We start from the raw sequence: 15,878 nt of genomic DNA on the forward strand, positions 1-15,878 counted from the left end.
TATATGAACATACAAGTAGTTATACACCTATTTCTACACACAGACACTTACCTTTCCTGTAGACAGCTGATGTCTGGTCCTCACAGGCAGCCTGGAGAAGTAGGTGCCATCACCACTCTGTGCCATTCAGGGACAGCAGTGGAGGGGTTAATCAGTAACCTACTATGGGGGGTCAGAGAACAAGACACAGACATTCTAGAGCTGTGAGTGCTGGAGCAGCCAGCCTGCTCTACAATAGCTTGATCCCATAAAGTTCTGCTATTGGCTGGCAGCTGATGTCATAGTAAGCTGCCAGCCAATAAAAAACTGAAATCGGTACTGGCAAGTGGTGTGCCAGTACTGAGGATCCCAGCCTGAGAACGGCCATAGGAGGAGGAGAAGAGGGCAATTATACTGTATCTGCTTCTTACTTAGTAAGGACCTTCAATGAGAGAAGCTCCATCACTGCTGCTGTAAGTGGCATCTGCTTCTATAACGTGCAGCCCGAGATCTAATGAAAACATTCAGTACTGCTCTGGGGCCCCTTCTGAGCTCGGGCCCCAAGGCAGTCGCTTTCCCTGCTTCCCTGATAGCTACACCACTGTTTATACAGAGAGGAGGGGAAAGGAGAAGGGAGGATGTGAAGAGAGACCAGACACCACATGCATGACTAGGAACACTTTTTACCAATAGGTACCCTGTGTAAAGGTGGTTTGGATTACCCGATGAACGAGCCCGTGTCCATCGGGTGTAGATATCATTGATGTGGACACCAATACCTGTTTTTTGGGCAGTAGATTATTCTGTGTAAACTGACCTGCTGCCCAGAAATGATTCTTTGTAGGGATGAGAGATTACAGCAGCGATTGCTTGTCCTCACATCCTCTGATGAACAGGCAATTATAGGGTACAAACACTTTATTCCCAATAATTGCCTGCTGAGTCGTGTAAAGGGACGTTTAGTCTACTTAATACAATAGTATCATAAATGGTACACTAAGTCAGAAGCCCTGTTACAGATTTTAGATTATGGTGCACAAGGTTCAAGAACTCCTAAAGTTGCACTCACCCTAAAGTCTTTTTGAACTTGTTGTGCTGTGTTCAGGTTCCAGTCCCAACTGCCAGAGGATCCACAATAATGCAAAACAATGAGAAGGATCAGTCCTCAGAGTTAAATGGGATGTCTCACTTCAGCAAGTGGCATTTATCATGTGAATAAAGTTAATACAAGCCACTTACTAATGTATTTTGGTATGATCCATATTGTCTCCTTTGCTGGGAGGATTCATTTTTCCATCACATTATACGCTGCTCGTTTCCATGGTTATGACCACCATGCAATCCATCGATGGTGGCCGTGCTTGCACACTATAGGAAAACGTGCCGGTCTCTCTGGTGGCCAGGACAGTGGGAGTGCACATAAGCAGGCTGGTGCTTTTATCTATAGTGTGCAAGCACGGCCACCGCTGCTGGATTGCAGGGTGGTCATAACCATAGAATATGATGGAAAAATGAATCCAGCCAGCACCAAAGGAGGTAATATGGACAATCACAATACATTAGTAAGTGCTTTGTATTAACTTTCTCTATGTGATAAATGCCATTTGCTAAAGTGAGACAACCCCTTTAAGGTAAACTTGCAGGGTCTTCCAAAGCTGACAAATACCTCTCCAACTAAAGAAAACATTCAACTTGCTCTACTAGATACTGGTCTTGAAGGGGTTCAAAGGGAACATGTCACGTCAGATGTGCAGTAGAAATTGTGTTCCGCACAGCATAGTGCAGGTAGGGTTGGCCAGACTGTTATATAGTTTATAGGAAAAGATTCAGTAGAACTTGTGTTTAATTCATTTAAATCTTTGCTTATTCTGGGATTAGTAGTCATAGGGTGAAGGCTGTCAATCACTGAGTAGGGCCACCCACTGGACTCCTAAGTATAGAAAGAGCAGGGATCTAAATGAATAAAATACAGATTGTATAAGTGCATTCACTCTTTTGTTGCCTCAAGATTATATATCAATCTGTTTAGCTTCTCATGCTCCATTAGGCCACTGTCACTCAGTGTTTGGTCAGTATTTGATCTGTAAATTCCATGAGTGATTGTGAGCCAAACCCAGAAGCGGAGCCTACACAGAGATAAGGTACAATGAAAAGATTTTCTGTTTTTGACACGCACCTAGTTTTGGTTCACAATCGCTGATGGAAAACACTGACCAGATAACTGTAGTGTGAACTAGGCCTTGCGTGCTGCCCATAGATTGCCCATTGGGGGAGATTTATCAAAACTAGTGTAAATGTAGGCTGGTTTAGTCGCCCATAGCAACCAATCAGATTCCACCTTACATTTTTCAGAGCTTCTAAACCGGTTTCCCCATTACACTAGTTTGATAAATGTCCCCAATTGTTTTCAAGATGGCAGGTTCCCTTTAATACTTATGGTAATGTTCGTACGTAGATCCCATTGTAGAGGTTTTTTTTACAGCAATGAATAGCACAAATTGAGATTTTCACAAATCCACTTATTCCAAACTGCAAATCCCAGTTTTTCATCTTGCACAAATTCTCAAAAATGTTCATGTAAAAGAAAGTTCAAAAGGTGAGCACTAGCAAACTAATTAGAACCATGTACTGTGTAACTTTGTGTATGAATGTTAGATTGTTTCCAGAACTAGTTTTTTCTTTTGCTTTTAAAGTATGCATTGTAATGTTCTTTTGAAATGTCTAATCAAAGTTTACATTTCCATTCTCTTGTTTTTCAGTAGAGGGCTTCCAACTCTCCCAGCTGTGAACTCTGCTTGAAGAAAGATATTTCACTGCAACACTTGGAAATCTGAGCCAGCTGGATGTCAGGATGCAAGTGGTCACCCTAATAATATTGCTTTTCTTTTGTAAAGCATCTGAGTTTAGGAAGGTAAGAAGAAACAACCGGGCAAACAATGACAAATCCCACAACTCCCCAAAAAACTCTAGTACTGTTAAGCGCTATGCTCCAGGAATACCGTGTGATATATACACATATATCAATGAGAAATATTTGGACTGTCAGGAGAAGAAACAAACAACGGTCCAAGATGGTTGGCCAGAAGATCTCATACACATTCTGCTGGCGAGAAACAGAATTCGTATAATAAAAGATAACGCATTTTCGAAGTTTCAGATTCTAAAGAGTTTGGATTTGCAACAAAACGAAATTACAAAAATTGAGCCGCAGGCTTTCTTCGGGTTAAAAAGTCTGACAACTCTTCTGCTGCAACATAACCGGATCAAAATCTTGTCGGAGGAGGTATTTATCCAAATGCCACGCCTTAATTACCTTCGGCTTTATGACAATCCGTGGGACTGTAACTGTGAGCTGGAGTCTCTTGTAACATTACTACAGATTCCACGAAACAGGAATTTTGGAAATTATGCCAAGTGTGAGAACCCAGCAGAATTGAAAGGTCAAAAGTTGAAACAGATTACACCTCAAATAATATGCCAAGAAGAAAATGGAGGACCCAAACCATTAGAAGGATCCAAGGTCACCAAACCTTCTGTGGATTCAACACTTTGTCATACGTATCTATATCCAATTGCAACACTAGACTGCAGAAGGAAAGGTATGTAATATGGCTATTTATTATAATTCCTAAAATACGTTTAGCACCAAGAACTGGGTCTAATTAGTTCATATATCTTTGTGGAAATGTTTTCTTGCCCAATTTTGGCAAAAATCTGTTTAATTATATATATTATGATATATTCATTATGATCTATATAAGGGGTACTCAAGTACTTTTTGTCAAAGTCCACATACCTGGGTCTGCTGTAGTGTGAAGGTCCGAACCACAAAAAAATGGCCTGTTGCCCTGCAGTTAATTATATTTTTTTTACAAAAAGCTTCTTTCTGCTAACCACATAGTGCCTCCCGACACAATATAAATGTCCCCTTAGGGCTAACTAAGGCTACTTTCACACTAGCGTTCGATCGGATCCGTTCTGAACGGATCCGATCATATTAATGCAGACGGAGGCTCCGTTCAGTACGGATCCGTCTGCATTAATAACTTAGAAAAAATTCTAAGTGTGAAAGTAGCCTGAGCGGATCCGTTCAGACTTTCAATGTAAAGTCAATGGGAGAAGGATCCGCTTGAAGAATGAGCCATATGGTGACATCTTCAAGCGGATCCGTTCCCATTGACTTACATTGTAAGTCTGAACGGATCCGCTGCAAGCAGCGTTCAGCTGTCCGCCTGTCCGTGCGGAGGCAAGCGGAGCGGAGGCTGAACGCCGCCAGACTGATGCAGTCTGAGCGGATCCACTCCATTCAGACTGCATCAGGGCTGGACGGAGGCGTTCGGGTCCGCTTGTGAGCTCCTTCAAACGGAGCTCACGAGCGGACCGACGAGCGCAAGTGTGAAAGGAGCCTAACAATATTAATACCCCTTAGTGTCTATCAGACAGTATACCCCTTTAGTGTCCCCCACAGAGTATGATTATGATGTCCTCACAGCAGGATGATCACCTGGTGCCCCCACACAGTATCGTGCTCCTTCAGTGCCCCTGAAACCAAGCAGATTGATATATATTTGTGTGGCAAAAGATTTAGTAAAACCTGTATTTTATACATTTCTATCTTTCGATAAGGGAGGTATTATCAGTGACTGAGCTATCTCTCTATGTACATATATACACACAATGCAATCAATCACTGATAACATCTCCTCCCACTATAGCTCTTCTTATAGTGAATTGGGCACGGGTCGGACTTCCGGCAGCACATGTGTGCAAGCGTTAGTACGGATCCGGCAGGCTGTTTCTCTGCCGGACAAGCCTAACGCTAGTGTGAAAGAAGCCTAATCTGTTATTTTGGCGCCTCACCTCTGCCCAAAAACTGAACAAAAAATAACTAAAAAAGACACACCCCAAAATGGTATAAATGAAATGTACAGATTATACCACAAATGAGCCCTCACACAGCTTTGTAGACATAAAATTAAAAAAAATGTGGGGGTCAGAATATAGGGATGAAAAAATTAAATTTTGTTATCACTGTAATTATACTGGCCCAGAGAATGAAGGGTATGGGTCAATTTTACAACATAGGAAACACCGTAATAACAAAACCCATAAACTGTGGCGAAATTGTGTTTTTTTCCAATTCCACCCCATGTAGATTTTTTTTCCAACTTGCCACTACATTGATGTGCAACAGTAAATGCCGAGTACCCCACCGAGGGGACAAGATTAGTGCCTTGCATAGCAACAAATTTTTTGTTACAATAAGCCATACTTTTCTCTCCACCCAATTCCCTCATAGTGCCCCCTTCACAATACAATGCTTCCTTAGTGACCCCATGCAGTACGTATGCCCCTTTTGGGGCACAACTACTGTCTGGGGGCACTTAGTGCTAACTCAAAGTTATAATGCTCTGTAAGTGTCCCACACAATAGTTATCCCCCTTAGAGTCCCCACACAGTAGTTATGCCTACTTCATACCCCCCCCCCCCCTTAGTGCCCTCTCACGATAAGAATGTCCTGTCAGTGCCCCCACACAATATTATCCCTCCTTAGTGCCCTCATTAACAGTAGTTATTCCCCCATAGCTCCCCACACAGTTGGTATGCCCCCTTAGTGCCCCCTTTACAGTAGAATGTCCCTTTGGTGCCCCTCACAGTAAGAATGCCCCGTTAGAGCCCCTAGAGTTATGCCCCATTGGTGCTCCCACACAGTAGCATGGCTGGGAATGGTAGAGCTGGATGCTAATGGCTGCCTGCTTCATAATTGCATTCAACAGTATCTGCATCCTCAGGATGCATATAAAGTTAAAAATGAGACATGCTGCAGCCCTCCAGGGACCATAGAACAGCTGCCAAAATCCAGGACCATCCATCTGGATCCAGGATAGTTGGGAGGTATGTTTAATCTGAACATACCTGGTCTACAAAATGCAAAACCAACAAAAAGAATGTTACCACTACTTGCTTGAGAAAGCTGAAACACTGAATGGGTGAACACGGATACCGGCCACGTGCATTCCGTAGAACTGCTGGCCCCTAATAGAACTGTCTCATCCTTGTCCATAATTCAGACAATAATATTGCCATTTTCATTCTTTCAGAATTACAGCAGGTTCCAACTGACATTTCTCCAGATATTATAAAACTGGACCTCTCAAGCAACAAAATCAAGCGACTGCAAGCAAAACAGTTTAAAGATGTTCCAAATCTTGAGATTTTAAACCTGAGCAACAATGGGATAGAATTTATAGATCCAGGTATGTGTACAATTTTAAAAAAAAATGAAGGGGTTAGTTGCGCCGCAATCTGTGACTTCTCCGCAATTACGCCAGGTCTAAAAAAGTGGGCGGAGCGGGCCATCGCCTCTGGATAACTTTGGTGGATCCACTGCCAGCTTAGGGCTCGTTCACACGAACGTGTGATGCCCATTGCCGTATTGCGGTACGCATTTGCGGATCCACAATACACGGGCACCGTTCCGGATGCGGACCCATTCATTTCAATGGGTCTGCAAGTCTGGAGATGCAGAACGGTACGGAACGGAAGAACGGAACACTACGGAAGCACTACGGAGTGCTTTCTGGGGTTCCCTTCCGTTCTCCCGCACCTCAAAAAGATAGAACTTGGCTATCTTTTTGTGGAACTTAAGGATCGCGGACCCATTTAAGTGAATAGGTCTGCGATCCACATGCACCTGCCCCACAGACGGTGCCTGTGCATTGCGGACTTCAATTTGCGGTCCACCCGGGCACAGGCTTCACATGTTCAGGGTTGTCTAAAACCCTGGTCTTAATAAATGTGACCATAAGATTTTAATGTAGTCTGCAGAAAGGAACAGATCTTTTTCAAAGAACTCAGGGTAACATTTCACTAGTAATCAGGCCAAAGATGAGGGATAGAATAATTTTTAAAGGGTTTTCCATTCCTTTTATATTGATCACCTGTCCTCAGGATAGGCCATCAGTAATCAGTTGTTCTTCAGGCCCTTTACCGCTGTGTCCAATGTGTGTAGTGGACAGAGCTGGTGACTGCAGGACTGGGAGCAATGCTGCAATAACCAGCTCCATCCACTACACACAATAAACAAAGCTATGTAGTTCCGATGCTAACTTCTAACAGTGGGGCTACTGCAGAACAACTGATCAGCGGGGGTGCGGGGTGCTGGGCCACCACCTATTATCAGATATTCATGGACTATTCTGAGGACAGGTGATCAATATAAAAGGCTCAGAAAACCTCTTTAATCTTCCTTAGGGCTCATGCACACGGCCGTTCCATGCATTGGGGACAGCAATTTGCGGTCCCCAATGCACAGGCAACATCCGTGCGGCGGCCGGGACAGATCGAGACCCATTCAACTTGAATGGGTCTGTGATCCGTCCGCACCGTAAAAAAATAGAACATGTTCTATTTTTTATGCGGTGTGGAGTCACAGACAGAAACACCACGGAAGCACTCCGTAGTGCTTCCATGGGCTTCCGATCCGTGTTTCCGTTCCGCCCCACATTTCCCGGATTGCAGACCCATTCAAGTGAATGGGTCCGCATCTGCGGGGTGCACAGGGCCGGTGCCCGTGTATTGCGGACCCGGCATATGCATGAGCTCTTAAAGGAATTTTCTGGGACTTCATAACCCCCATACAAGCGTGTGTGAACCTGTCAAACGAAACAACTTACCAATATAAAAATTATTTCAAAGCACTGTGGAACTGCTGCTTTTTAAACCTCTCTGGAAAATCTTCACTTCTGCCAATACCACGTCCCTCTTCTTACTTTTGAAACTTCCTGTCCATCTAGTGGGCCAACAGGTCACTTCCAGGTGCAGTGGATGGGGCCGTAATCCTCCCTCATCTATCGGAGCATGCACTCAGCAGATTCACTGTATAAGTGCATGCACAGATAGATCAGGGAGGATTCTGTATGCAGGACTACGGACCCGTCCATTGCACAGGACTGGAGCAAGGATTTTTGCCACCCTAGGCAAAAGCTAATTTTGCTGCCCCCCTTGACTCTGCCTATTGACCACGCCCTTTAAACCGCCCCTTTTTGTCGCCCACCTATTTATATGTGGTAAGGCCATGTTTTCTCCTTCCAGCTACATACCATGTCACCCACAGATCCCCACAAGTGTCACCCACAGATCCCCTCCCAGCGCCGCCTCCTAGCTAATTTATTCACTTCACTTGCCGCTGAGGTAAATGCAGAGAAGCGCCGTAATCTCGCACAGGCACACTAGATACAGTAGTCTGCGCCCGTGCTGACTACTGGCAGAGGAATCGTCGAGCGAGGTGTGCTGGAAGACGGCGCTTGCACACTTTGCTCGGCGATGCCTCTGCCAGTAGTTCGCACGGCCCGGGCGCAGACTACTGTATCCAGTGCGCCTGTGCGAGATTACGGCGCTTCTCTGCATTTACCTCAGCGGCAAGTGAAGTGAATAAATTAGCTAGGAGGCGGCGCTGCGGGACGGATAAAAAGGTCCTAATGTTAAGCCTGGCCAGAGCGGCGCCGGCACCCCCAGCAAGAGTGCGCTCTACGCGGTGGCGTACCATGCTTATGGGTGGCGCCAGCCCTGCCAATGCACCGCCCTTGTCATGGAGTTGGAAACAACATGATCATCCATTCCAAGGACAGAAAGCATCAGCAGTAACAAGATGGATGTGACATTGGCAGAAGTGAAGATTTACCAGAGAGGCACGTCACGTGACAGGTTCATAAAGCAGTGGAACCACGGGGCCTTGAAACTGTGGTTTTGTTTTCAGGTTCACACACGTAAGCAAGGGTTATGTATTCCTGGATGTGACTATTTTTCAGCTTTTCTCCTTCCCGCCTTCAAAGAGCCTTAACATTTTTATTTTTTCCATTGAAATAGCCATGAGGCTTGTTTGTTTTTTTTGCAGCACTTTTATATGTAATCAGTTTTTATTGATTTTCACACAAGAACAATAAAAAAGTCCAAATACACACAAAGTGCAAAGCCAGGATGGTGCTGTTTCACAGTTATCATTAAACTGATCAAAACTAAACAGAGAGTGCAAAAGTACTCAGCGGATAAACAGCGCATGGAAAAAACACTGGATAATTGGACTGGAGTCAAAATGAGCTCGTTCACACCTTATCCTTCCACTCCTAAGCAGACATAAAACAGACACAGACCATTAGAGCAACGAGAGAAATAACACAAATAGAACAAAAGAAATAGCGGAAAGTAAGAGAGGAGGAAAAAGGGGCAGAGTGAAGAAGGGAATAAGGTAATAATCGACCATGTAGCCATGAGAAAGTGCCTTTTTATGGTGGAAATGGGACCTGGGATACAATATGAGGAATCGCAACAATATCACAACCACAATCTGTTTGATAGAAAAATCCATTCAAGATGGATTTTTCTGCGACTGTCGCGTCGCAGTCGCAACATGTCGCATGTTGCAGTGCGACACCATAGACTGCCATTATAAAAATTGTCGCGCGACATTAGTGCAACAAAATGTCGCGCGACAACTGTTGCGCCCTATCTGTCGCGCGACTTTTTGTCGCGCAACAAATGTCGTCGTGTAGACCTAGCCTAAGTTGAAAAATTGCATTACAAAAAGGTTTCCGCTTAGAACTCTTTCACCATACTTGCAGAATGGTCAACTCCTGCACCTCACATTTCCAACAGTCCGCAAGAACGAAGGGAACATTTTTGTGAATCAGTACTGGACGTCTGTACCAAAAACTCAGCAGTTTGTAATTCTTTTCTTGGGCAGAGTATGAACGCCTTAGTCCAATCTGCATCAGAGATGGAAACAGCCATATAAAAGATGGCCTACCAACTGAGTCAGCCTCTACTGTAAAAGCATGGAATAAAGTCTAGAAAGATCGTGTGCCAGGGTGAATGCTGTAAGAAAAGGTCGTCCAAATTTGTGGCAAAGTGTGGAAGTTAATTGGTAAAAAGGTATTATTAGCCTAAAGAAGGCAAGGAGGATCCTTTGGGAATATCATACATAAGTGGATGTAAAGATTTCACTGGCAAAAGACATGGTTAAATATTATAGTATATTACCACCAGCACACAACAATGTTCAATGGGGCGTATATCTATAGAACAATACAACTCCTACAATAGCTGCTCTATGTACACCATGGATGTTAAACTCATGGCCCTCCAGATGTTGCAAAACTACAACTCCCATCATTCCCTGATAGCTGTAGTATGCCCAGGCATGATGGGAGTTGTAGTTTTGCAACAGCTGGAGGGCCACGAGTTTGACATCCCTGATGTACACTTATGCCCTACCACTAAGACTTAGGCCATTATTTCAGAGGTATGACCTGGCCCAACTGCGGGTTTACAGACCCTAACTCGCATCATCACAGGGATCTATCATGTTGTGAGTCTGGGTCATGTAAACCTGTGGTCACACTGTCACACATCCAAAATGCATCTGTATTACTCGCCTCCAGAATTTAGCAGAGCACGGATCTGTGAGCTGCAATGATTAATAGAAGTAAATGGCTGGGTTCATATCAGGGGCGTACATAGAAGTCACTGGGCCCCATACTAAGAATCTAAATTGGGCCCCCATGCCCCATTCATATCCCCTCCTACTACTAGTTTCTAGCCAGCAGTGTACTGATATGTGAGGTATGAGGTATAAAGTACAGCTGGTACCTCACATATCAGTCCACTGCTGTATATACTATATATCCAAACATACTGCATCTATTATACCTCGTACCTCACATATCAGTACACTGCTATATACAATCAGGTCCATAAATATTGGGACATCAACACAATTCTAACATTTTTGGCTCTATACACCACCACAATGGATTTGAAATGAAACGAACAAGATGTGCTTTACCTGCAGACTGTCAGCTTTATTTGAGGGTATTTACATCCAAATCAGGTGAACAGTGCAGGAATTACAACAGTTTGCATATGTGCCTCCCACTTGTTAAGGGACCAAAAGTAATGGGACAGAATAATAATCATAAATCAAACTTTCACTTTTTAATACTTGGTTGCAAATCCTTTGCAGTCAATTACAGCCTGAAGTCTGGAACGCATAGACATCACCAGATCCTGGGTTTCATCCCTGGTGATGCTCTACCAGGCCTCTACTACAACTGTCTTCAGTTCCTGCTTGTTCTTGGGGCATTTTCAGTTTTGTCTTCAGCAAGTGAAATGCATGCTCAATCGGATTCAGGTCAGGTGATTGACTTGGCCATTGCATAACATTCCACTTCTTTCCCATAAAAAACTCTTTGGTTGCTTTTGCAGTATGCTTTGGGGCATTGCCCATCTGCACTATGAAGCGCCGTCCAATGAGTTCTGAAGCATTTGGCTGAATAAGAGCAGATAATATTGCCCGAAACACTTCAGAATTCATCCTGCTACTTTTGTCAGCAGTTACATCATCAATAAATACAAGATAACCTGCTCCATTGGCAGCCATACATGCCCACACCATGACACTACCACCACCATGCTTCACTGATGAGGTGGTATGCTTAGGATTATGAGCAGTTCCTTTCCAGCTCCATACTCTTCTCTTCCCATCACTCTGGTACAAGTTGATCTTGGTCTCATCTGTCCATAGGATGTTGTTCCAGAACTGTGAAGGCTTTTTTAGATGTCGTTTGACAAACTCTAATCTGGCCTTCCTGTTTTTGAGGCTCACCAATGGTTTCCATCTTGTGGTGAACCCTCTGTATTCACTCTGGTGAAATCTTCTCTTGATTGTTCACTTTGACACACATACACCTACCTCCTGGAGAGTGCTCTTGATCTGGCCAACTGTTGTGAAGGGAGTTTTCTTCACCAGAGAAAGAATTCTTCGGTCATCCACCACAGTTGCTTTCCGTGGTCTTCCGGGTCTTTTAGTGTAACTGAGCTCACCGATGTGTTCCTTCTTTTTAAGAATGTTCCAAACAGTTGTTTTGGCCACGCCTAATGTTTTTGCTATCTCTCTGATGTTTTTTTTTTTGTTTTTTTCAGCCTAATGATAGCTTGCTTCACTGATAGTGACAGCTATTTGGATCTCATCTTGAGAGTTGACAGCAATAGATTCCAAATGCAAATAGCACACTTGAAATGAACTCTGGACCTTTTATCTGCTCATTGTAATTGGGATAATGAGGGAATAAACACACACCTGGCCATGGAACAGCTGAGAAGCCAATTGTCCCATTACTTTTGGTCCCTTAACAAGTGGGAGGCACATATGCAAACTGTTGTAATTCCTACACCGTTCACCTGATTTGAATGTAAATGCTCCCAAATTAAAGTCTGCAGTTAAAGCACATCTTGTTAGTTTCATTTCAAATCCATTGTGGTGGTGTATAGAGCCAAAAATGTTACAATTGTGTCGATGTCCCAATATTTATGGACCTGACTGTATACTATATAAACTGTACACACTGCATGTATTATGCCTCGTACCTCACATATCAGTCCACTGCTGTATATACTATATATCCAAACATACTGCATCTATTATACCTCGTACCTCACACATTAGTACACTGCTTTATATACTATATATCTGTACACACTGCATGTATTATACCTCGTAACTCACATATCAGTATACTGCTGTATATACTACATATCTGTACACACTGCATCTATTATACCTTGTACCTCACATATCAGTACACTGCTATATATATACTATATATCTGTACACACTGCATGTATTGTACCCCGTACCTCACATATCAGTCCATTGCGGTATATACTATATATCCAAACATACTGCATCTATTATACCTCGTACCTCACATATCAGTACACTGCTATATATACACACACTATCTGTACACACTGCATGTATTATACCTAGTACCTCACATATCAGTACACTGCTGTATATACTACATATCTGTACACACTGCATCTATTATACCTTGTTCCTTACATATCAGAACACTGCTGGGTACACTACATACCTGTGTCCACTGCATCTAAGAGAGAGAGAGCGAGCGAGCAGTGTACTGATGTGAGAAGTACGGGTATAAGTGCAGTGTGTACAGATATATGTGGTCAGTTATATATTATGGTCACTATGTGAGGTACTGTACATAAGGTAATAGTGGTTGTAACTGTCTGCAGTACTATAAATAAATATATATATATATATATATATATATATACACAGGTCCTTCTCAAAAAATTAGCATATTCTGATAAAGTTCATTATTTTCTGTAATGTACTGATAAACATTAGACTTTCATATATTTTAGATTCATTACACACCAACTGAAGTAGTTCAAGCCTTTTATTGTTTTAATATTGATGATTTTGGCATACAGCTCATGAAAACCCCAAATTCCTATCTCAAAAAATTAGCATATCATGAAAAGGTTCTCTAAACGAGCTATTAACCTAATCATCTGAATCAACTAATTAACTCTAAACACCTGCAAAAATTCCTGAGGCTTTTAAAAACTCCCAGCCTGGTTCATTACTCAAAACCACAATCATGGGTAAGACTGCCGACCTGACTGCTGTCCAGAAGGCTATCATTGACACCCTCAAGCAAGAGGGTAAGACACAGAAAGAAATTTCTGAACGAATAGGCTGTTCCCAGAGTGCTGTATCAAGGCACCTCAGTGGGAAGTCTGTGGGAAGGAAAAAGTGTGTCAGAAAACGCTGCACAACGAGAAGAGGTGACCGGACCCTGAGGAAGATTGTGGAGAAGGACCGATTCCAGACCTTGGGGGACCTGCGGAAGCAGTGGACTGAGTCTGGAGTAGAAACATCCAGAGCCACCGTGTACAGGCGTGTGCAGGAAATGGGCTACAGGTGCCGCATTCCCCAGGTCAAGCCACTTTTGAACCAGAAACAGCGGCAGAAGCGCCTGACCTGGGCTACAGAGAAGCAGCACTGGACTGTTGCTCAGTGGTCCAAAGTACTTTTTTCGGATGAAAGCAAATTTTGCATGTCATTCGGAAATCAAGGTGCCAGAGTCTGGAGGAAGACTGGGGAGAGGGAAATGCCAAAATGCCTGAAGTCCAGTGTCAAGTACACACAGTCAGTGATGGTCTGGGGTGCCATGTCAGCTGCTGGTGTTGGTCCACTGTGTTTTATCAAGGGCAGGGTCAATGCAGCTAGCTATCAGGAGATTTTGGAGCACTTCATGCTTCCATCTGCTGAAAAGCTTTATGGAGATGAAGATTTCATTTTTCAGCACGACCTGGCACCTGCCCACAGTGCCAAAACCACTGGTAAATGGTTTACTGACCATGGTATTACTGTGCTCAATTGGCCTGCCAACTCTCCTGATCTGAAACCCATAGAGAATCTGTGGGATATTGGGAAGAGAAAGTTGAGAGACGCAAGACCCAACACTCTGGATGAGCTTAAGGCCGCTATCGAAGCATCCTGGGCCTCCATAACACCTCAGCAGTGCCACAGGCTGATTGCCTCCATGCCACGCCGCATTGAAGCAGTCATTTCTGCAAAAGGATTCCCGACCAAGTATTGAGTGCATAACTGAACATAATTATTTGAAGGTTGACTTTTTTTGTATTAAAAACACTTATTTTATTGGTCGGATGAAATATGCTAATTTTTTGAGATAGGAAATTTGGGTTTTCATGAGCTGTATGCCAAAATCATCAATATTAAAACAATAAAAGGCTTGAACTACTTCAGTTGGTGTGTAATGAATCTAAAATATATGAAAGTCTAATATTTATCAGTACATTACAGAAAATAATGAACTTTATCACAATATGCTAATTTTTTTAGAAGGACCTGTATATATATATATATATATATATATATAAAATAATAGGGAATGGGGGCCTCTCAACGAGGAGCTCATCTTCCTTGCTGTTGGAAATGGAGGGACCTGTGCTAGTTATTTTACTAGTTTACAGGACCTGTGGTGATGATGATGTCATCACAGGTCCTGGCAGATGCTTATATACAACCAGGGAACTACACCATGCTCTGTGCAGTTCCATTACTAGATTTACAGGACCTGTGACGCTGAAGATAGTGTATTCACAGGTCCTGGCAGATACTCTTATTTAACCTAGGAACTACACCATTCTTTGTGAAGTTCCTTTACTAGATGTACAGGACCTGTGATGACATCATCACAGGTCTTTTAGCTTTCTCCACTTATAGTATAGATACGATACTGGGACTTGATGTGAGGAGTGTAATTGGGGGTGGGGCCTATCCTCCACTGCAGGCCTCTTTTCCCTACGAACCCCATAGCAGCTGCGTGGTCGGCCTCTATTGGAGGTACGCCACTGGTTCATATTGTGTTTTGTGTTCATGCTTAGTCCATTAGTCAGATGGAGTCAAAAAATAGTATGCAGCAAAAAATTAAATATAAAATGGAATAGCATAGTAGCCTACACTGCTTTCTCCATCCTTAAGTGTCCAGTAAAAACATATTTTTTACATGGAAGTCTATGGACGATGGATGCCACTGTATAGGCCATGAGCTTTTCCTGGTGTACATGGTAAATGGAGACAAATGTGAACACGGGCTAGCCAAGATACATAGAGACATATAGTATAATTCTTCATTTACATGTATGAACAGTTGGAAGGCCCTTTAAAGAGGTTTTAGGGCATATATACATCATAGCATATTGACATCATAGAGGTGTCCTTCTTTCTCAGAATCACATCCCAAGTTTGCCTAGTGGAAGAGCTGCTCCCAAAGTTGGTCTCTTTTAGGTAGAGTATACTGGGCTTGAAAAATTACATGAATGGCCATGAATTTGAAAGGCAGGCATACAGTACTATGTTTCCTTACACCAAGCCTGCCAGAAGTGTCAGGTAGTCCTTCTCCATTTGGCAGTAAACATGCACACTCAAATTATCTAAGCATGCATGTTTATAGGCGAGTTGGGGGAGACAGAACGAGCTTTCAGCTGATCCATCTTTTGAC

The 15,878-nt window shown here is 43.2% G+C and overlaps 2 protein-coding genes across 3 annotated transcripts in view; one reads left to right on the plus strand and one right to left on the minus strand.

Annotated features, from left to right (window-relative positions):
• FBXL13 (F-box and leucine rich repeat protein 13) overlaps positions 1-15,878 on the minus strand; it is a 249,774-nt gene that overhangs the window by 145,387 nt on the left and 88,509 nt on the right. The window lies entirely within an intron of this gene.
• The window catches only part of LRRC17 (leucine rich repeat containing 17), a 49,632-nt gene that overhangs the window by 26,332 nt on the left and 7,422 nt on the right, over positions 1-15,878 (plus strand). Inside the window, exons 2-3 of one of the 2 annotated variants that reach the window (XM_044280153.1) lie at positions 2,739-3,578; positions 6,081-6,236. In XM_044280153.1, the coding sequence (XP_044136088.1) occupies positions 2,831-3,578; positions 6,081-6,236 (904 nt within the window). In that variant the 5' untranslated portion in view covers positions 2,739-2,830. The remainder of the gene's footprint in view (positions 1-2,738; positions 3,579-6,080; positions 6,237-15,878) is intronic. The other variant, XM_044280154.1, reaches the window with a different exon arrangement.

This window comes from Bufo gargarizans, chromosome 2 (assembly GCF_014858855.1).
Source record: "Bufo gargarizans isolate SCDJY-AF-19 chromosome 2, ASM1485885v1, whole genome shotgun sequence".
Taxonomy (NCBI): domain Eukaryota; kingdom Metazoa; phylum Chordata; class Amphibia; order Anura; family Bufonidae; genus Bufo; species Bufo gargarizans.